This window comes from Neolamprologus brichardi, chromosome 18, assembly GCF_056152115.1.
Source record: "Neolamprologus brichardi isolate AB-2024 chromosome 18, ASM5615211v1, whole genome shotgun sequence".
Lineage (NCBI taxonomy): Eukaryota > Metazoa > Chordata > Actinopteri > Cichliformes > Cichlidae > Neolamprologus > Neolamprologus brichardi.
The window spans coordinates 22,567,698-22,589,619 of NC_142121.1; the positions used below are offsets into that span (position 1 = coordinate 22,567,698).

A 21,922-nucleotide genomic window follows, 5' to 3' on the forward strand; every position below is an offset into this window, starting at 1 on the left:
TTACAGAAACTACGGTGACAGTCAGTTAGTGTTGCTGTGACAGAAAACACTTCAATATACTTTAAAGTTTCATAAATTACTTAACTCATATCTTAAAATTGACGACTTATATTTAACTGTGTTTACTGACTTGAAAATGATATTTATTTATTTATTTTATTCTGGACTATTTATTTTCAAATGTTGAATGTGTTGTCATTTATTTGATTCTAAGAATCATTGAATAAATATTTTTTCCTGCATACTACCTGCTGGTTTACACTTTTTTTGTTCACTGATTAATTAATTTATTTTTTTCGTTTTAAATATGTTACAACAAGATAACTGATTTAACTCTTTATAAGAATCTAAAGACATGGTTAGTTTACGGTCAAGCTTGAAAACAATAAAAAGCATTTGTGGACTATAAGAAAAAAATATTCCTTAATAGATTTTAAACAACAAAAAATGTAGATTGCACATTGATGGATTTTGTTTTGTTTCTTTGTTTTTGCCACAGAGCAATCACAATGCTCTATGTTTCCTATAAACATGTAGCAAACTAAACCCACCATGAAGAACGTTTACAAAGAGACCACAGTATAGTGTTTGTTCACGCTTCATTTGGAAATCCCCAAGTTAAGATAATGACAGTCAAGTGACTATTATTGTCATGATAAAATAATGATAATAAAATGCCAATAAAATGTGGTCTGATATCAAGAAGGAAGGTCAATCAGTATCTGTCCAAGGGGTTAAATTAAACTTAAAAACTGGATTATGACACTTCATTATGGTGCCATTACAGTCAATGTAATAAGATAGTTCAAAATCAAAATCATCAAATAGTTAATCTGTTAAGACCAAAATTTACAGAAAGAATCATTATTGTAATTGTTATTCAGTATTATTGAATAAACATGAACTAAAACATGTTCTGATTTTAACACTATATCCACAAGCAGTTAATTAAATGATAATAAATAAATCCAATCTTCCATATCTGTGAGACGCACATGTGTGTGAACTTCAGTGATTAGCCATTAATTTAAAGGTGAAATTAGAGTCCGGTGCTTTCAGTCAGCAGGGTGCGAGTCAGCTATGAGTCAGCAGCCTGTATTTACTAAAAAAACATTCAGAAAAAAAAATCTAATCTTCCCAACATGTGTTTGTGGAAGTGTTTTACGATAAAAACAAACAAGATTTCAGAGTTGTTGATATGTATGGACGCAACCAATCCACAATCGGACAGATTTCCTACTGCAAATGGAGGAAAGCACCTATTCCGGGGTTGGGAGGTCACAGTGGGTAACCTTTAAGCAGCTAAAACCCCCTCAAGCATTCATCTTCATGAACACAGTGTTACCTGTGGAGAAAGAAGAACACTGCATTTCAGAAGAGGAAACGTCACTCATCTGTGAAGCTATATAGTAGTGACATCATGCTTTGGGCTTGTTTTTGTAGCTGTACTTTGATGAATAAACTTTAAATTATAGCAATAGAAAAAGAAGGCGCCGGTCATGCAGCAAGACTGCAACCTTCGGTACAGTCTTCAGCTTGATCCAACTGAAATGTGGAATGAGCTGAAGTAAGCAGTTAACATGAAGAAATCAACAAGTGTCCTGAAAATGCATTGTATGGATTTAAATTGGTTAGAAGTACTCCAAGACAGTGTGCAGAACTGATCAAGAGCTGACTGACCAGGAAGCGTAAGGCTGCACTTACTGCTACACAAGGCTGTACACCAGACACTTGAAGCAATGGGTCACATACTGTTACCACTTAAATATATGTAATGTTCAATCTGTTTTTGTCTTTTATTTAATTTTGTTCCCTTTCTTTTACTTTTAGGACTTTATTTTTGATGTTTTGTGTCATATTTGTACAGAAAAGTCCACACAAAAGAATTAACAATGAAATACCGATATAAGCTTGTTTTATTTCCCATTATAATTGCAGGTTTTAGTCATATCCAGGCTGTGACGACATTCAGGATACAGCACTTCCATGTAACACGATATACTGGGTGTTTCCTAAATGATGTCATACATTATGTAGGGTTCTGGGTGTGTGCAGTAGCGCATTGATTTTTCACAATATCAACTACTGTATTCATTATTTACAAAGGAAAAAAAATCCGAACATGCCACACTTTCAGTTTCGATATTGAATTTAGTATAGGTTGCTCAGACATGCTTGTGCAACAGACAAACAGGATACTCTAAAAACCATCGTCATTGTACTTGTGAGCGTGTAAAACGCTGTTGAGGTTTTCTTGACTCGAACACAAACTTTATTGATTTAATCAGGTAAATGCCCTAAAGTGCCACCTGAAAGTTACACAGGTTAATTGTGGGAACGATGGTTTGAAAGCAGAGGTAAGGTGAACTGTTTATTCATAAAACCGAACTGAAAATGAAATATAATTTTGTTTCCGTCCGCATCCCTTCCCTGTTCGTTTGAATTGTCACAGCTGACATTTGTGGCTTATGAGGCTGAGAAAAGAGGTGCGACATTTTTGCCACAGAAACATGTGAGGTAGACAAAAAAAAATTAAAAAGGGGAAAAAAGGATCACAATCAGGCACAGAAGATAGAATGAGATGGAGATCCAAATACATGTGATAACATGATAGGAAAGAAAGCGACCAGGCTGAGGTGGATATGGGCAAGCCCACCACACAAGCAGAAAATACCTTGTTAATATATTTAATACTATGAAAATGTATCCAAGTTTCATCAGTATAGACTAAAAGTGTTTATGATGGGGCAACTTGAATGTATACTAAGGGGGAAACCCAGGGTAAAGAAGCCCCATCTGCTGCCCCTTCTAGTTTATAAATGTATTTTTTTGTTTAGTTGGCAGGTTTAGTTTGAATTAAATCAGACTATTTTTTATTTACTTTAGGTAGTTATTAAGTAATGTCATTTCACGAACATCCCAGTAGAGCTGGCGTAATAAATCGTAAGGCTCAAGACAAACTTCAGTGCAAAAACAGTCACTTCTAAACAGAGGAATGAAGTCACCATTACATCATCCAATCCCTGTCGACAAACTGACTTTAAGCTGTTTTAGTGCCACCTGGTGGAAAATATATACAATAGCATTTATATTTTCTAAACGACCACACAATCGAAATGAATAAAATGATGCCGAAAATAAGCTTTTAACTTGTTGCACTTTAGTTAAACTTGTTGTTTAACAAAAAAATCACTTTTGTGTCGTCACGTTTCAAGTAACGGGCACGCATGCTCAGTGAAACGGTTATAATCAGTCAAACCAGGTGTGTTGGAGAGCAATCACTTACAGCTGTGGTGCTTTTTCTTTCAGAGGGTGTGTTGTCGGGGGACTCATCGCTCCTTCCAAAAATCTGGCTAAAGCATGGACTGTTACCTGCACGGCTTCGTTTCTTGGTGCTTTATCGTTTTGTATTCCGTTTGCGTATTGGCAGAAAGCAGCCGGTTAGTTCACAGCAGCGAGTCAAGCGTGACAAACTCCTTGAGCCAGGGTGGGACATATGGCCGCATCCAGCCTCAGTTTGGTGCGGTAAAACAGAAACCGAGCACGGAGCTCCGGGAGCGCCCTCGTCCGGTCACGGTAAATTGCCAACCGGATGCCATGGAGGTCGTGGTGCAGGCTGACATGTTTGACACAGGCCTACAGGTGGACGGCGGACATCTGAGACTCGGCTCAATTTCAGCGGGTGAGGAGAGAGTGTGCGGAGCAGTCCCATCGGGAGAGGCGGAGTTCACCATCCGGACCCAGCTGGTGGATTGTGGGACAAAGCTCTCAGTAAGCACTGCTAGTTCTCTGGAGCGTGGCTCAGTTACTGCTGTGTTCTGGCCAAAAGTTTCTTCTTTTACAAAACAAAATGAAGTGTGAGTTGCAGACTAAAATGTTAACATTTGCTTTCAGTCCACAAAAGAGAAGCTTATCTATGCCAATGTGCTCGTCTACTCACCTGAGCCCTCATCTGATGGTTTACTTAGACTGGATGGAGCTGCTATTCCAGTTGAATGTCATTACAAAAAGTATGCCTATGCACATGAACAGCGGTTTGCAGTGTGCTGTGGAAATCTGTGTGTCTGTGTGAAATCTGTCTGTTTCCAGGAAATATTCAGTAGGTGGCGTTTCCCTGCATCCCACCTGGGTTCCACTTGTTGCGACAGCTTCAGCAGAAGACCAGATAGACTTTCATCTGCTTCTCATGACCGGTATTACAAGGATGACAGCCATGAAACATTGTTCTGCTATTGCTAAGAGTCATACTTAACGTCACCACATAAAGATTCATCTTTAAAATGCCATCACAGGTTTTAGAAATATTCATTAGAGGGTTACGTGTACTTTATTATTTTATATTCTTTAATTGTTGCCATCTTGCAGACGATTGGACGTTTCAGAGGGGGTCTTATACATATTTCCTTGGTGACTCGATTCATTTTGAAGTCTCTGCTGTTATTGGTAACCACATGCCCCTGCGAGTGTACATTGACCATTGTGTTGGCACAGCAACTCCTGATGCAGACGTAGCATTAAGATATGATTTTGTTGAGCATGGGTGAGTTCTACTACTAAATCGTTAATTCTCAATAAAGATTCCTATATTTCCATATAGTAAAACTCATATCATGGCATAGGCTTTCATTTTTAAATTGTCTTTGTTTTTTACATAACAGATGTCTTACTGATGCTTACCTGACAAACTCCAGCTCGCGTTTTCTGCCAAGAACCGAGGAACACAAGCTGAGATTCCAGCTAGAAGCCTTCATTTTTTACCAATCACCCAGCAACCAGGTTAATAGTAAATAATGGCTTTCCACAGTACATATGTTCAATATGAGACCTGTGTGTTTTACTGTAATATACAGTTGGATCCATAATTTGTCAAACCAAACATGCTATATTTGTAGTTTTGCTTCTTTACAACACCACAGTGGATTTTAAAATCATTGTGCGATTGAAAGCTTTCGACTCTAATTCAAGGGTTTCACCCAAATTTTTGCATTATTGTTTAAGAATAACAATAATTTTATATGTAGTTGCACACTTGGCCAACAGGCAGTGCTCTTTCTTTGTTTTTATGAAAAATGGAGACATATTATCTGAAGCTGATTTAAGTTGTTGAGTTTGTTTTATCTTTTCACTATAAGTTTAAATATAAGGGCCAAAGAAATGTCTGTGCATATGAAGGTAGCCATCATTGGGCCATGTCTTTGGACAGATGAAACAAAGAAACTATTCTTATCTTGTGCATAGAGTATGGGAGAAGGACAAAAATGGGAAATGGGATAATGACCTAAAGCATACTGTAGAAGCTACTCAAGAATTTCTCAAAGCAAAGAAGTGGGATGGCTGTTCTGCAGTGGCAACGTTAGTGACTTAATCTCAACTGTCTTTGGCCAAATTATGTCCCTAACTTTTGTCTCATTCACAGGTTTATATAACCTGCCATGTAAAGGCTGTTCCAGCCACAATTACTGCCACCTCACAAAACCGGGCCTGCTCTTTAACTGAGAACAGGTACCAAAATCATGTCATTTTTATGTGCAGCAATGGTCAGTTGCCCATTTGTGCTATCATGTTACCAGAAAATAAGTCATGATGGACATAATGAAAACAATGTCTCTAAAATCTTATTGAAGTACAACATATTTATTTTGTTATATCAGATTTCACAGAATCATGTGTAAAATTTTATTTTACACATGTTAAATTTCACATTATCCAGGTGGCGTTCAGTCGACGGGAATGATGAGGCATGTAGGAGCTGTAATATTGCCCACCAGGTTGAAACTCAGTCCACCCAACCTCAAACTACTATGAATGCCAAAGCAAGGCCCACCTTGTCTTCACTGGAAGGTTTAGTCCAGAACAGTCCCAAACATCATCCAGCAACTTACGTCCGTTTCCGTCCAAGATTACACCAGCGCAGGCACACAAAACATGAGCAATCCTCTGCTAAATTAATGAAGGGAGGAACAGACTATGTAGCACGTGAGTACAATCTTAAGTCAGTGGGTTTCTGCTATTAAACACCTTTTCATTAAAATTGGATTGCTGTTGAACTTGTATTTCAGAGATTTAATAATTAAACCTTGAGTGGAGCTCAAAGAAACCTGAGTGAGACACTGTGATCTGTATTTTATTTTTATTTTTTCCCTGTTTTTACAGGGAGACTCCAGCTGGGACCCTTAACTGTGCTGCCATTCAGTAACCATATCACAAGTTTAGCAGACCCAAAAACAGTAGTTTCAAACAAGACCACCTGAGACTCGGGATGCTTTACTGGAGAGTGAGGATTAAAATAAAGATTTCTCTGCTGACTTTACAAACATGTTGTGGATGCTGTACACAAATCCCATGAATGTAGATCATCCTCTGCACTAGAACACAATAAGGCCCGTTACATTTTTCAAATAAAGTTTTGTCTGAACTTCTACAGCCATTTAAGTGTGTGCTGCTTGCCATCAGTTTCTTTAAATTATGTATTTTTCTACCACAAAACTCTTTGCTTCAGCTGCTATATAGACAACAAACATGAACAAATCCACAACATCCTGTAATTTTCAGTCTGAACTTGATATGGAGCTAGCAAACAATTTAATTAGCATCGGGTTTTTAAGCACTCAAGCTCATTAGCCCCGAGCAACAGAAGTGGATGTCAAAAGGATGCATTACTTGTGTACTTGAACACAAACAATGCATCCTTTTGCCAGCTGTAAAGATTCATCTAACATGCCAACCATTATCAATTAAGGAGATATGCAGACATGCTATTAGAGAGCGCTTCCTTCCATTACTACCCTCAGCCTACTCATGTAACCACATTATTGTCACAATGAGGGGTATTTGATGCAATATAAAATCCTGGCTTTTCAGATATATCCAGTAACATTAGTCACAGCTCCCTGGAGAGATGGATTACTAAAACTGTTGCATCTTTGTCTTCTAACTTTTTATTCATAAAAGAGCAGCTTTACACTTTATCAGTAAATATGTTTAATAAACATTAGAAAGTGTCACATCTGTGCTTTTGTGTAGCAGCCTTTTAGGGTTTTAGCAAACACGTTCCAAGAGCAGCAGTTCCCTAGTAGCACTTATTGCCTCATGTACGGATCATCTTAAATGGACGTCCGCTGAACATTGCGGCCTTTTAAGGGGATGGCCTGGCTTGACCCCTTGATGTACGCAAAGTGGTATTAATATTGCAAATGGAAAAATTTTGCGCTCGTGCCAAGTGGAGCATTTATACTCTTGGATTTTGTGGCGTCAGCATCTCGGACAGCGCCCCTTGTTGTTGTCCTCGGTGGGCGTGATGAGCGCTGTCCGCGGTGCTGAAGCAGTCTGCACGGGCCACTTTGTTTTCAGCGTCCCCTCCCTTCTCCGTGATTAATTGCCATTTCTGACACGACTTGTCGATTTCCCGGGCGCCTGTTTACTTGCATATCAGATGAACAAGCCACTATATGTATGCTGTTTACGAGTTGCTGTACCAATAAACCTGCTAAGTGCATAACAAATCAGGAGCGCACTGAAGTAGCACTTAGGAGTTCAGTGCCACTGCTTTATTAGCATATTCATGCGTTGCAGGGGTTACAGATGCAAGTCCAGATCTCTGCCTGATCGTTTTCAGTCGGGGAATGCTTGCAGTTTATCGTCTGCCGATTGGTACTGTTAATACGTAGACTTAAGATTGTTGATTACCCACCCTGGTCCGTCGTTTTATCTATGCTCTGGGGATGCGGTGAGTGGATAATGCTCTGCGTCAGTGTTTCAGTCCGGGCATTTGCGTCGTCTCGCCTGCATCCTGTTTCAGGGCTTTAGCTGTTGTCTCTCACTGGGTTGTTTTATCCCGTTGAACACATCGGCGATGTTTTCCCTCAGAAACCAACTGCTGGCGTTGTTCACTACTTGCCTTTTTGTTCGCACGGTTGTTTATTGCAGCCGAAGATGCGGAGACGTCCTTTGCAGAAATGATCAGATATGCTGCACGCAGGGAAACAACACCTCTGTTGTCACCTGTTGCCCGGAGTTGGTGAACTATACGTACTACAGCATCGCCATGGTCACCCGAAAACTTTCTGGAATACTTATTCTGCTGCTTCTCTTCGCGTTGGGATACTTTGTCCAGAGGGTGCTGTGTTCAAGATCAAGGCAGGACATCCCACCTCAAAATGGACAGCCAGCCGCCACCACATCGCAAGAAATGCTTATGGAGAGCTGTACACCGGACAGCTCGGCGGATCCAGCTGCCGCTGCGCATTTGCCAACATACGATGAATGCAAACATCTGCCGACATATGAGGAGACGGTTCGGGACGGAAAGAGATCGACGACCGGAATCCTGTGACGGACAAGCTACAAGGCACGAACACGTAGCACTATAGATTCAAGTATTCGATATTCGAGATATTTGCCACTATAGTGCGCATTTTTGGAGAAGAACGCACAAAATATCGTCAGGTGAATTTCCATACAACATGAACTGTATGCCTCTGGAAAATGTTTTGATCCAATTCCTCCATTTCTTCCAAAAAAAAGTGTGTCCAAGTGAGTGTTCAGGTTTAGCTTAATTTTCTGCTAAATACTCTCAGCACTGAGGCTCGATTTATTATCATATCACATCTAATGCTTCATAGATTAGATGTGATATGACATAACAAAGATAAAGAAAACAGAAAACAAGAGCAACAATTTTGGGTTTGCCAAGCCTACAGTATCTGCTCTTTAATCAGTCAGACTCTAATACAGCCTAGTAAAATGAATACAGTAAGCATTTACCACATTTAGATTGTTTTTGCAGACTAGCCATTTAGAAAGCGAAAAGCTAATCAGTGGATTATCAGCATCTATCATTTCGTACATAAGTGAAATGAAACACTAGTCAAAGGAGACTACAGCCGAGAGTCAGTGCAACACAACTAAATCATCCAAACCTATTTGCACTTGTCTTTGTTGCGCTTTTCCCCTGGGTTGACGATGCTGTCAGTGAGATACACGACTGTGAGATAACAGAATTGCGTTTAATAATTAAAAGGAGATACGGATATGCAGTTTCTAAACGCACACCCAATAAACAGCTTACGTGTTTATATGATTAGTGCATGTCTCCGTGGGCGTAAGAATCATAGAAATGTAACCAAAACATGGCATTTCTTTAAATACGATTTATTGTTGATATAAAGGAATTAAAGCAGAAGGTAGTGTCAGAGCTCATTCGTCATATTGTCAAATAACACATTGCTTATAAATAAATGTTAATGTTTGGTGTTTGTTCTGAGGTAGTGCACTGTATCCTTGATATTGTCTTTCATTGCACCGGGCTCTGACGGAAGTTTGACCACTTGAACCACTCGTTTAAAGGCCTCCTCAACTCCAAATCCCGTCGCCGCAGAGCATGGCTGAACGAAACAATCCCGCTCCTGGCCGATCTTTCTCATATTGAATCTGTCCTTCATTTCAGTGACATTCAGCGCGCCGTCGACGTCCTGTTTGTTGGCGAGAAGAATCAGCGGACGGCCCCGGAGCTCATCATTTCTCAGAGTTCTTTCCAGCTCCCTTTGCGCTTCGTTCAGGCGCTCCTGGTCGGCACTGTCCACGACGAACACGATAGCTCCAGCGTTCTGGTAGAAATTCGGCCAGTGGTCGCGCATGTTCCCTTGACCGCCGACATCCCAGATCGTTATATCTATTTTTCTCCTGTTCTTTCTGGCCTCGAGCATTTCCACGTTGAAGCCGATGGTAGGGACGGTGCTGACACAAGTGTTGAGCTTCAGTTTGTAGAGGAGAGTCGATTTTCCAGCGTTGTCCAGACCCAGCAGAAGAACTTGCACTTGAGGTTTGGAAACCCATAATCCCATGGTGAAGCGCAGATACAAAGGGTGTTAACTGACGTGGGACAGTCACATCCTCCGCGCTGTGCCCGTCTGACGCGGTGTTTGCTTAGTGCGTTTACCGAGGTTTAATGGATAATCCATTAGTTCCCTGCTAAGGCACTGTGTTCCGATAAGGCGTCACACCAGAGGGCAAAGTTTCCCGTTCCCCAGTTACACTTTTATTGGTCATTTATTCCATCACTTTATGTTTGTTATCCGAAGATATCAGGCTGACAAATGTGCATACGTAAAAGTGTCAAAAGCTCACTGAAAACAAAACCGGGTACTCAAACAGACTTAAATATTAAAAACTAAATAATAGCAAATTACACCAAACCAGTTAAAGTTAAAAAGGACCGTAGTGGAAGGTGCCTTAGTGACTGCGATGCCTCAAACTGTTACAACATTTCACAATTTGAATGACATGTCCAATCACGGAATTAAAAAGTGACACTTGGAAAAACTTAAATAAATAAATAAAACGTCGAAGTTCTTCCTGTTTGCATACACACAGTTCTTGTATTCGAACCAACTTCTACACTGGCTTGTCAGCCATGTTAAATATGAGATGAATGTTTCCACGCTGACATCCACATTAAAAAAATCTACTCAGATTCCAGTGCTTCTAGAAAACCAGAAGCAGCCAAACAACGTAAACTTGAGGTCACGTCACGCACATCTTAGCTTTTACCCCTTGTGGACATTCCGTCCTAAATCAAGGTCACTCCATCACATCCAAAATACCATCGTTATTTTCAAATATTGTATTTTAATAATCGTGTATGTTGTATAGCACATACACGTGTAATTATAAACAGAAATAAAAGTCAAATAATAAAAAAAAGGAAAATGGGACAAAATCAATAAAGGTTGGTCAGCCATTGGTAGGGTGCAGGTTTCACCATGACACCATCGACCAAAGCACTACAGCCAGGCCCCATCCCTTTGTTTACTCTGCTTCACATCATTCAGAATAATAGAGCACACAAAGACATAGATTCGGTGGCTAATCACCTCCCCTCACCATCTCCCTCTCAGTCTAACACTGAACATGTAAACAGAATAAAGAAAAATCCGTTCATCTCAATGATCCGTCCAGCCAAATCCTCGGTAAGGTGAGGGTCGATTGAATCCACCTCACTGCATTGCGGGCGGGCACAGTGGAGGCTCACCTCACAGCAGGAAGATAAATCAACAACATCTGCTACTCTGTAAGATGCTCAACTGATTCCACTGATTAAATCATTTGTATTTCAGTTTTTTGTATCAAGATCTGGACCATTTCTCCTCCGGCTTCACCCACACCCCGCCGGTTGGGTTATCCATCACGTACACCAGTCCTCCGGTGTCACGGCGACGCAGGGGCCAAGAGTCGAGTTCTGACTTCTGCCTTGTCCGGGGGGAAGAGTGAAGACAGGCCGACTGATTGGTCACCCTCTTCTGAAAGCGGACAACTGAGCCTGGGGTAGAGCATGTGTCCGCTTTCTGACACATGTCCGCTGCGCCATCGCTCTGAAAAATCGCACGGGCTTCAATGGAAGATTTGGAGCCATGCTGTCCCATGTTGTTTGGAACTTCGAGAAGATTCCTAAAACGATCTAAGGGTTTTTTTTTTTTAAGCCAGAAGTGGTGTATTCCTGCTTGTTAGTGAATCTCACGTGTCTTCCACACGCACTGATCTCTCGTATAACATGCCAAATTTAAATAAACAGCGGTAAAGCGTTCCCGTAAAGCCGATGAGTGACGCTGTTGATTTTTATAGTTATTAGTCAACACTAGTCTTAGGAATTGGGATGAAGTCGTGTAGAGGCTATTCTGAGTTTGGCCACCTGGTGCAGAGTGTCACTGAACTTGACATCGCTGAGCTTCAAGGCTGAAGACTGCGGTGTTGAGTTACCTTGCAGACCGCAGCTCTGAGAGTGAGAGAGCTATTTGTGGTCTGAGAGAAGCATCCCAGAAACGCTCGGACTATGTCACGTGTTTTCCCTCAATCTTAGTGTGACCTCACCCTCCTAGCCTTTGAGACTGTTGTTAGCTAGATTCTTTAAAAGAAATGTCTTGAGGTAAAAATCTGAGAAGATGTTTGCATCTCCCCAAAATCTATATTTGCAACGGAAGGCACTTAAGACTGGAGTGCTCCAGTGGAGCTCTCCAACAGACCCGGCAGCAGGTGATGTGCATTGCATTTAATATATGATAAAATGTGGAAAGAATAAACACATCCAAATTGATCATACCTGTCATGAGATGATGGAGATGAAAATGGTTGATATATTTCAGAGGAAAGAATTTAATACTTACAACTTTCTCACGTTAAAATCACGGGTATTTGTTTTATTGTAAACTTCTGCTCATGTACAGAAGGACAAAACTGAAAATACATCATACTGGTTTGGCAATCTGCCTGAGACATCCAAAAAACATAACAATAAATAAGGCATTGGGTAAACTGTTAAAATAAAAGAAAGAAAACAAAAGGAACAAAACTCCCCTCTCTCGACTGATGAAGTCATGATACACAGTGGTAAAAGGTGAATTTAAAACAGCAGTAAATCAAGCACGGTTTACGGTAACTTTCCTTGACAGACTGCGTCATTGACACCAGTTGTATTGCTTCGGGAGCATATCGTATTTCTAATTACAAGCATTCTGGCTGCAGCTGTACAGTTCGTGATGCGACATCGTTTAGTCTTTCGTGGTCGAGGTGTGTCCGTTGCACCTCCTTGCTTCGTGTGCTTCGCAGGTCGAAGACAGCCACCAGTGTCCGTTGCTGGACGCCGTTAGGTCATTCGTTCGTGAACATGGTTAAGCTGAAGCACATGCCCTGATACAGACAGTGTAAGTCCACTTGGATGGAACAGTTTGCGTTTCCTCCGTATAGCCTCGCAAACAGGTGAGTGTCGGGCTCGACGTAGAGTGAAACCCTCTTGCGTTGCTGAGGGTAAACAGTGTTTACGTTTGCTGATATGTAAGAATTTACCATTCCAAAAAATAAACATCTGAAAAGTGCATTTTTTTTTAGAACCATATGTATTTCTGTGGAAGTTACATGTATAAGCCACAACATTTAAACTACTGACAAGTGGAGCAAGTAACCTTGATGACATCTCACCCACTTAAGCACTGCTGCAGACCAAGAATGGCCTCTCCCAGCAAGGCAACGCACTTTCAACCACTATATAAAACTGCCCACGAATAACTCCAGGGACCCCAAAATCGAGAGCCAACTGGGCATCAGATTAGAGCCACCACCGTGAAATCCACATGAGCCAAAGCATCCAGTGCCAACATCCCTGTCCCACACACCAACCTCTCAGAACTCCAGTGAATACACTCTGATGGATCAGAGGTGTTTGGCAAGGAGGATCCACACAATATTTGATAGATGGTTATAAGATTGTGGCTCATGTGATGTATGTGTGTAGTTAAAGTTGCTTTCCACACACACATTTCACTTTTGAGTATCACACACCTTCTACAGACTTGATAAGTTTCTTTCAAAATGTTAAGTTTCAGCCTTTAAAGTCACTCGGTTAGGGTAATATTGATTAAGGATTCTTCAGAGGTGAAGAAAATAACACCAGGTTTCCCAGGCATGGATTGAAACAAGCCCCAGACTAAAAGAAAAATTAAATGAAGATCAACAATGATTAAAGTTTATGGTTTAGGATCAGGCTTAATCCATGTCTGGGAACTAGATGTAAATGTTCAAATAGCTGAAGAAACATCTGAGTCCACTCTATTGTTGATCTTGCAGGATAAGAACCAGAATGGATTTTTTTTTGTCAATCTTAATGCAATGAAACAACTGACCCTCAACATTTAAACACATTTTGAAAAAAATATGGACATTCAGATCGTCTTTATGCCTATTCTAAGTTGATTAAATTGATGTGCAATATTTAAATTAAAAAAAAAAGAAGCTTATTTAGCATTTATTTGGTCAATGAATTATCAGATACTCCAAAATTGACTTCCAGCATCACTTAAAAAAAGACATTTAATTTAAAGATGTTTAAAATGTGTGTCACCTAAAAAGAAAATTATCAGCTCAATAAGCCACGAGCCCTTGTCAGTGTTTACCTTCTACCCCTTCTCTTTATGTGACTGCTTAGTTTTAAAATCTGCTGTGCTGAGCATGGATTTTAAATAAATGCAAAAACAATAAATCTCCCAAAGCTTTTACCGTCACTCCTCAAGCCACAAAATAGGTGCTTAATACTCAAAAGTGATATGTGTGTATTGTCATCAGAGGTATGGATCCACTGGAGTCTTCTTACATTTGAGAAATTATTATTCCTGTTTGAAAGTCTAACAAATGCGTACAATCAGAGAATCATCAAAATGCAGCAAGCCGGGTGGTGTTTTTGCAGATGGACAGTAATTGTTGTGCAGGCACTGGTTGAAGCCTCCTCTGAAGAAGCCTCCAGTGGACATGTACCATTCGTGTGCGTGTGCATGTACAGTAAACAGCAGTGATGTCATCACAGTCTAATGTGTGCTGGTTAAAAGACCCCACCCCCCTCCCCTGTGTCTGGTAGTCTTGGTACTGTACTTCAATATTTTAATCAATGCCTCATCCGTTTAGCAGATGGCAGTGAACTGTATTGTATTTAAATGCCCTTTTCTCCATCAGGTGTCAAATTAAATTTAGCTTCATTTTCTCATATCATTGCATGTGTGTGTGTGTACATTTCTCTGTATGTGTGTGCATTAGTTAAAAGCCCAGTCAAAATCTATACTTCTCCCAGTCCTTCCGTGATGATGTACTTACTGATACATCCAGAAGATGGGAGGAAAAATATACTGATCATGACGCAAGCTTTAAACTCGACCCTCACCTACTCCCCTGCCTTGCTGTTCCCCCCTGCTCCACTTTTAAACTTCACTACCATGACGGTGATGTTGTCAGGGCAGCCACGATAGAAAGACTGTAGGACGATGCTCTTGGCACCAAAGTGAGGCTCGTCCAGGCGCTCGCGGACAAAGCGCACTGCCTCCTCGTTGCTGAAGGCATCCCACAGGCCATCAGAGGCCAGGATCATGAACTCTGGCTGCAGTTTGTCCAGGTCAAAGGTCATTATGTCAGGGTCGGGAATGACTACGTTAAGGTTCTTCAGTGGGTAATCCCCAAGGGAGCGGGACATAGCGAGGATTCCCTGGACTCTCCACGATCCATTAAAACTGATGAAGCCTCCTAAAAGTAAAAAGAGTAAAAATTCCAATTTAAAGTTTAAGAAATAACTTTAATCACAACCTATTTCTAACACTGCATTGAATTGAACTCAGTGATTTCCCAGAACAGACCAACAGATGGCGACAAAGGACCCCATATCCACAGCAGGTACACAACGCCTAAGCTTTATGTTACACTCTTATACTCATTATTTACCTGCCCTCTTGATTCTCTTGCGCTCTTTAAGCTGATACGGCTTGTGGTCATGCGATAGGGCGACAGCATTCCCATCTTTGTCACACAACACACCACGCGAGTCTCCAACGTTGGCCACTGTGAGCTCTCTATCTGACAGCAGCGCCATCAGACATGTCGTTCCTGTGTGGGAAATTCAAAGAGAAGACAAAAACAAAAATCCAAACACTAATCATTAGTGATTTTTGTACTGTAACCAGCTACAAGTAAAAAAAACCCTCAGAATTGTTACAGGCACATCTTTGTGAGCTTATATTATCCTTTAACTTTTTTTATTTTAATCACACCACAAAATATAACAAATAATCTTTATGCCAGATTAACAGTAATACTTAAAACTAGATTTTGTTTTGTTTATGCAGGCTTTTGAGAACGGAACTCATGACTTCAGATAGCTCCAAATATTTGATTAGGCAAATTTTTTTATTCCAGCTGCCCCTACTGATGCAAAACTCAAGTGATTTGTTTTGCTGCTTCGCAAACCTGTACACCACTACACTACAGCAATGCATACACTAGATATGTTTCAAGTATGGGGTGTTTTTTGTTGTTGTTGTTGTTTTTAAGATTTATTTTTTTGTATTATACCTATATTGTACAATGTAGAGGGTGGACATAAAAGCAGGAAGAGGATGGGGGGATGACTTGCAGCAAACCCCACTCATCCCAGTGAGCTATAGCAGCACCTTTCCTGTAATGAATTTATTTTCACACTACCACAGAGGGATTTCAGAGGATAAAACTTAAATTACACCTTAAAGAATATGCTCGATGACATGTATGAATGTGAGCTTTAAAATCTGATCCAAAGACGATTAGAAGAGGAAAACATTAAATCACTGATTGAAACTATAAAGAAAGAGAGGATGAAACACATGTAGAGGCCACTCTAAGAAACAGAGTTTTCCATAATAAAGTACCTATGGGTCAATACTAGATCAAGCTCAATTATTAAAATTAATTTTATAGAGACACCATTGTGCCAGTGGCCAGTCATTAACTGTATCGTCACTATCCTGATGAGATGCTGTGGCAGACTGTCACCAAAAAAAAAAAACATCAATAATGAAAAATAATAGTAGGTCAAAAATATGGGGAAACTGTTTTCCCAGGCAGACGTATCAAATGCCACCAACCAATCAATCTGAACTGTTTCTCTGAAACATCAGCGTAAATCTGGATCAGCATATTAGACAGGAAATTGTGAGGATTTTCTTTCATAGGTGAGGTTCTCCAATGCCGCCAAGTCCCTTAAGAGGAGAGAGCGTGAAAATGAGAGTACTCGAAAGCATCGTTCTTAACATGCCAACTTTTATGCAAACAGCCAGCTTTATATTAAATTGCACTAAAGGAATACTCTTGACACGTCTTGGCAAAAGTGCTTGCACAGTGTGTTTACAAGACATGTGAGACGTGCTTCCTCTATTTGTCTCATGTGGCAATTTTAGTTTCAAAGTTTCCCCCCCACACACACTGACCACATATCCTTTTTTCCCCATTTCCTTCCACCCTCCTCCTCCTCCTCCTTCTGACCTGCTTCATCGTGGTTTGCAGAGAGCTTGTCCAGCATGTCACGATCCACAGCCAGGATGCGCTGCTCGAGAATGCTGGCGTACGAGAGAGCGCTCTCTCTTTTCTCTCTCTCAAAGGCCTGCAGCTGCTGCTTCAGGGACTCGGGCAGGTGGGCCTTCACATAGTCAGCTGCAGCCTAAGACGTCAGAAGGGGAAGAAGGGAGGCACAGAGAGGATTAGACACAGGACAGTGCCTGTGATCATAACAAATAAGTAGAAAGAAATAGCAAACAGATGTTTCCTTAGACTGGTGCTGCCCAAAACAGAGCCAAAAATAAACAAATACTGAAAAGTGGTCAGCAGTCAAACTCTTTTTATTTAATGCCTGCTAGATTTATATTGGATATACTGGTTATAAATCTAATGTTGATTTCTGGTGACTTTTCATATAACTTTTGGTGCCGTAATATATGGATAGATTTCATCGTGTTGAATAAATACAATGTTCCCCAGCTTTGAAAGACAGAATAAATAAGGTTATGATTCAGATTATTTTTTATGTCTCGCCAGGCAACACAACTTTAATTTAGAGGAGTGCTTTAACACCAGGTGTTCAGAGCTGAATTATTGAGCAACCTCCTCCTCTTCCAGCCCACTCCTCCACCTCCTCCCTTCACATATCTGCTTCCACCCTCGTTTTCTTCGCCAAGATTTCCATTATGCTAATGCTGGCAAATCAAATCTAAAAACGGGAGCCTTTTACACCATCTTGATGTCCCTGCATTCATATTTCAGATTCACAGCTCCTACGAAACGAGGACACTTTGTGCCCTTCAGTCCACGCGCTTTCATTTTGCTCCCTTCTGACGTGATGCAGTAATAAAAAATAATACTCGGGTTTATCAGGTTTATCCACGAGCGCAGTTGACATTTGAACCGTGATATTGCTCAAAATATTTACCATGAAGTGTATGAAATGTCTAATTATGTCTAATTATCAGGAGGGACAAATCAAGTCCCTGTCTGCTTCCTGTGCTCAATGATCTATTTAATGGAGGAGAAGCACTGAGGGAGGCTGGATCAGGGAAAGAGCTTCAAGTGTAAATTTCCATTTGCAGTAAATAGCAGGAAATGCCAGACTGAGTGCAGTTACAAACCTCTCGAAGGGCTCCAATATTTTACAGCCTTTACATTTAATCAGCTAATGTAAAATATCATCTCAGCCCCATTTAAAGTGAAAATACAGATTATGGATCTTGATTTCTTATTAACTGTGCTGTTTTATTACATTCTACTTCTTCCCAGAGCCAGCATGCAGGATTGAACTTTAGTTTGTACAGCAAAGTAACGTGAAAGCCCGTTTAAGGTGTAAACTAGTCAAAGCAAATAGTCTCTCCCCCTGTAAGGCAAGTTAAAAATGGAGCAGCAGCTTGTGCTGACTTTTATATTTCAAGGCCACAATTTGTGCCTTAATAGAAAATAAAAACTATAAAGAAAAACACAGACATGTTTGAGGAATGTTGCGCATATTTTCAGAGCCAGGACACCCTGTACTCAGAGACGGCCTGTTCTATCTGCCCATATTTGGCTTGGCAGTATGGCTTCATTCAATATTGGTGATGTGTGAGGGTTTGTGTGTGTTTCCAAATGCACGAAAGTGCAAAAAAAAAAAAGATCAGCAGGAAACAAATGTCACTTCCTACAGTTTGTGCCTGCATATCATTAGCATTGAGGGTCCCACGTAGTTCGTTTTTACTAGAGCCTAGTTTTTATACTGGGAATTGTGGTTACTGTGTTTGCATGTTACAGCATGTGTTCTGTGCACTGATGCTAATGACCCTAAAGCAGCTGAGGTCGATGTCAAAGCAACCCAATACAAGTCCAAAGCCTTTGTGACTACTGATAAAAAGAAGGGGGGCAAACCTGAGTAAAACACATAAACAAACCAGACAGAGCAACACAAATCTGACTTGTGAACTACAGAAACTAAAGGGAGCAAAGAAAAACAGTAGACACTGAGTGTGAAAAGGAGAAAGAGGGTACAAGATCGGGAATTAGAGGAAAGAAAAATATTTGTTTACACAGTAGAAAGAGACAGAAAGGTTAAACACAGTCTGTTTGTTTACCTCCCTGTGACTGAACACATCCGGACGCCAACAGTTACAGCATTTCTGGGAGCTAACAAACTAATGCCTGTTACCTTAAGACAGCAAATTAATTGCCTGTGTCTAATGAATCCCTTAAGATGTGCTTAAAAGAGAGGATAGACTGGATGTAATCACCAACTCTTCTGATTTACTGTTTCAGATAGTTTTAAGCAAAAATCCCAGTTTCACTGTTTCAAGTCAAATGTGAACTACAGTTTGTTTTCTTGGCCTGTTAATGATACTAAACTGGATATTGAAAAGCTCTGAAGCAAAATAAGTTAGATTAAGAAATTAAAAAACATTTTCACAACTCCTTAATTTTCAAAATAAAAATAAAAACAGATATATTTATTTAGGGTGCAATTTCATTAGGTACACCAGAATAAAGCGCTAAAACTCAAGTTTTGCTTTATACATATGCAATTTAAACTTTTCGATATGTTTTATGGTGACCCCAATGAAAGCAAGAAGCTGAAACATGAACAATAAAGCTGTTCTTAAAACTACAAGTGCTGCTCGAGCTTATTTCTCATAGGGCAAGGTTAAATAACTCCATAATAGGACCCAAGACCATAAAAAAGGTGTAGTTACAACGTTAGACAGGGAGGTTAAACCACTCTTTAACACAGCCCACACACCTTAAAGTAGAATCTGTTTTTTTATTATTATTCAAGATGGGGAGTTTGAGGCACTCCACAATACAACTGCCAACTCTAAAAGTAAATTATACTTATGATGTCAGAAAGGGCTTTAGGCCACTCTACAATACAGCCCATGGCCCTAAAGGTGGGGCATATTTACATTGTAAAACTGTAAGGTTAAGCCACTTCATAAAATGGTTCACATCCCTAAAAGTAATGCATATTACAGTAGAAGTAGTGTTTTTCTTTTCTGCTCAAATACCCCAAAGTTGGTCACTGCTTAAGATTACTGAGGGTATGATTTATTTATTCTTTCCTGTAAAGTACTTGAAGTTACCTAAAAGTACTTACAGTAGAATTGCTACCCTTTTAATCACATGTAGGAATTACAAGCTAAGTCATGGACTGTATCATAAAGTGCAACAGATAATACGTATGTGGAAAATATTCCAAATTAGAAATAAGATTTATGACTCAGGCTCGTTCCGATTTGCTCTACGGGAACAGCAGACCATTTTTATTGAGCATATACTGCATTTAGGGACAAAACTTCCTTTTTTCCCATACTTTTATAGCTGCATGGCACTCTTATTCTTAGACGTTATCACTGAGTGAAATATGCAAAAATATGTCCTATACTGGGAGCTCTGTGGGACAGTGGTGATGGTGTGACAGATGGCGCAGGACATTTGCTCTTCAGGCAATCCTGAGAAACAACTGACCCTTGATAACATGGGGACTGGAGGGCACACACACGCACATACACACACATACTACAAACCATTGTTCTTCCACACACACGCACACGCACACACACACACGCCCTTTGTGATGAAATCCAAGTCACCTCCCTGATTGGCAGTGGTGGAGGTGTTCAAACAAGGGAATACAAGTGGGGAGGGGGAGCTCTCTACCACCCCTGTGGAAAGTTTGTAACCTTAACTTTTGTTATTTCAAACCCTGATTGGTAGCAAATTAACCCACTCAACAAGGCTAAATTAAGATTTTTTTTTTGAATATCTATAAATGTAGCAGCATTAAATAAAACTGCACTCTAAGATACGTCACGTTCTCTTTACCTACCAAATTCACTGTGCTGCTAAAAAATAAATTAAAATGGGCCCTCGTAACCTCTTGCTTCCAGCTTACCTCGCCACCATGACCATCAAATATCCCGAATATGGACGGGTGGCTCTTGTTGGTGATGTCGGTGAGCACCTCGAAGCGATCCTCCATGTGGTCTCTCCTCCCTTGTATGGAGTACACGGCTACGTTGTTATTCTTGAACTCCCAGGTTTTGGAGAACTCTGCATCCAGGACACTGAGGCCTCCCAGCCGGTCATTCTGCATCATCTCCGCCACTTTCCCCTTCACCATCTTCACCGCATCCCGGCTGGACTTGACGATGGTTTTGACTTCGTCCGTGTGGAAGAAATAACTCCACAGCGCCAGGCTTATGCATAACAGAAACAATGTCTCCGGCCTGAGGAGAAAATAACGCATGATCCGACCCAAAAGAGACAAGAGCGTCATTGTGTCTCCTATCATCACACGCAACCAAACTGCGGTCTGTCTCTCCCCCCGTCTGCACAATTCACTCCATCCGCTCAGCGGAACTATGAAGAAATCGATTAACTACCACTATGTCAGAAAAAGACAGGATTTAAACATTTGTTCGGAGCTCGGTCTGCCTGCTCCGAGCGCATTTACGCACTGTGCACAGCTTGGCTGCCAGACACCCGGCCGAAAACAGAGGACAAAAGAGAGGAGGCCAGCCTCATTGGTTCAACACAACGTCTTGGTCCTATCCCCGGCTCTCTAAACAGCTGCAAGAGGATTCTCCGAGTTGAGCCGATCTCCCACAACCCATTGTAAAACGACGGATTTTCTGGGTTAGACCCACCACGCTGACAGACATAGGAGTCACCAGGGGGACGAAGTGACTGCAATATGTCCTTCTTTTTCACCGCTGACCCCGTTCCTACTGTCAGATATGTGCCGATTCAGTCTCCGCATCAACAACACATTTCACATACACACACACACATACACCTTCCTACTTAAGAACTGTCAAACCACCAACAGTGAGCGAGAACAATATCGGAAATCCGAATGTGTGTTTAACGAAGCAAAATAGTAGAAGAGGCAGGAGCTGCGAGCAATGCGGCCAAATCAGGTGCTTTATGTTGAAAGACCAGCGGAAACGGTTTATTCACAGCGAGAAACTTCACGTCCACTCGTTCCTCAAATGCAGTCGGCACTGACGAGACTGCGCAGCCGCAAACTCATACCATGCGCAAGCAGAACGCTGGACAAATGGTGGTGACTGCGGAA

At 40.8% G+C, this 21,922-nt stretch overlaps 3 protein-coding genes across 3 annotated transcripts; 1 reads left to right on the plus strand and 2 right to left on the minus strand.

Moving 5' to 3' along the window:
• The first annotated feature begins 2,248 nt into the window (after positions 1-2,248).
• LOC102785764 (zona pellucida sperm-binding protein 3-like) lies at positions 2,249-6,379 on the plus strand. The gene is made up of 9 exons (XM_006786527.3): positions 2,249-2,357; positions 3,310-3,771; positions 3,895-4,010; positions 4,090-4,193; positions 4,366-4,540; positions 4,659-4,776; positions 5,417-5,502; positions 5,711-5,976; positions 6,154-6,379. The coding sequence occupies exons 2-9, from the start codon at positions 3,361-3,363 to the stop codon at positions 6,249-6,251; spliced, it is 1,374 nt and encodes a 457-aa protein (XP_006786590.2). The 5' UTR covers positions 2,249-2,357; positions 3,310-3,360; the 3' UTR covers positions 6,252-6,379.
• Positions 6,380-8,676: 2,297 nt separating this feature from the next.
• arl14 (ARF like GTPase 14) lies at positions 8,677-11,676 on the minus strand. The gene has a single exon (XM_035906000.2). The coding sequence runs from the start codon at positions 9,840-9,842 to the stop codon at positions 9,240-9,242; it is 603 nt and encodes a 200-aa protein (XP_035761893.1). The 5' UTR covers positions 9,843-11,676; the 3' UTR covers positions 8,677-9,239.
• Positions 11,677-12,161: 485 nt separating this feature from the next.
• On the minus strand, positions 12,162-21,670 carry ppm1la (protein phosphatase, Mg2+/Mn2+ dependent, 1La). Its single transcript, XM_006786530.3, has 4 exons — positions 20,738-21,670; positions 16,822-16,996; positions 15,250-15,411; positions 12,162-15,054 (listed from the first exon to the last, which is right to left on the minus strand). The coding sequence occupies exons 1-4, from the start codon at positions 21,134-21,136 to the stop codon at positions 14,699-14,701; spliced, it is 1,092 nt and encodes a 363-aa protein (XP_006786593.1). The 5' UTR covers positions 21,137-21,670; the 3' UTR covers positions 12,162-14,698.
• Between the last annotated feature and the right edge of the window lie 252 nt (positions 21,671-21,922).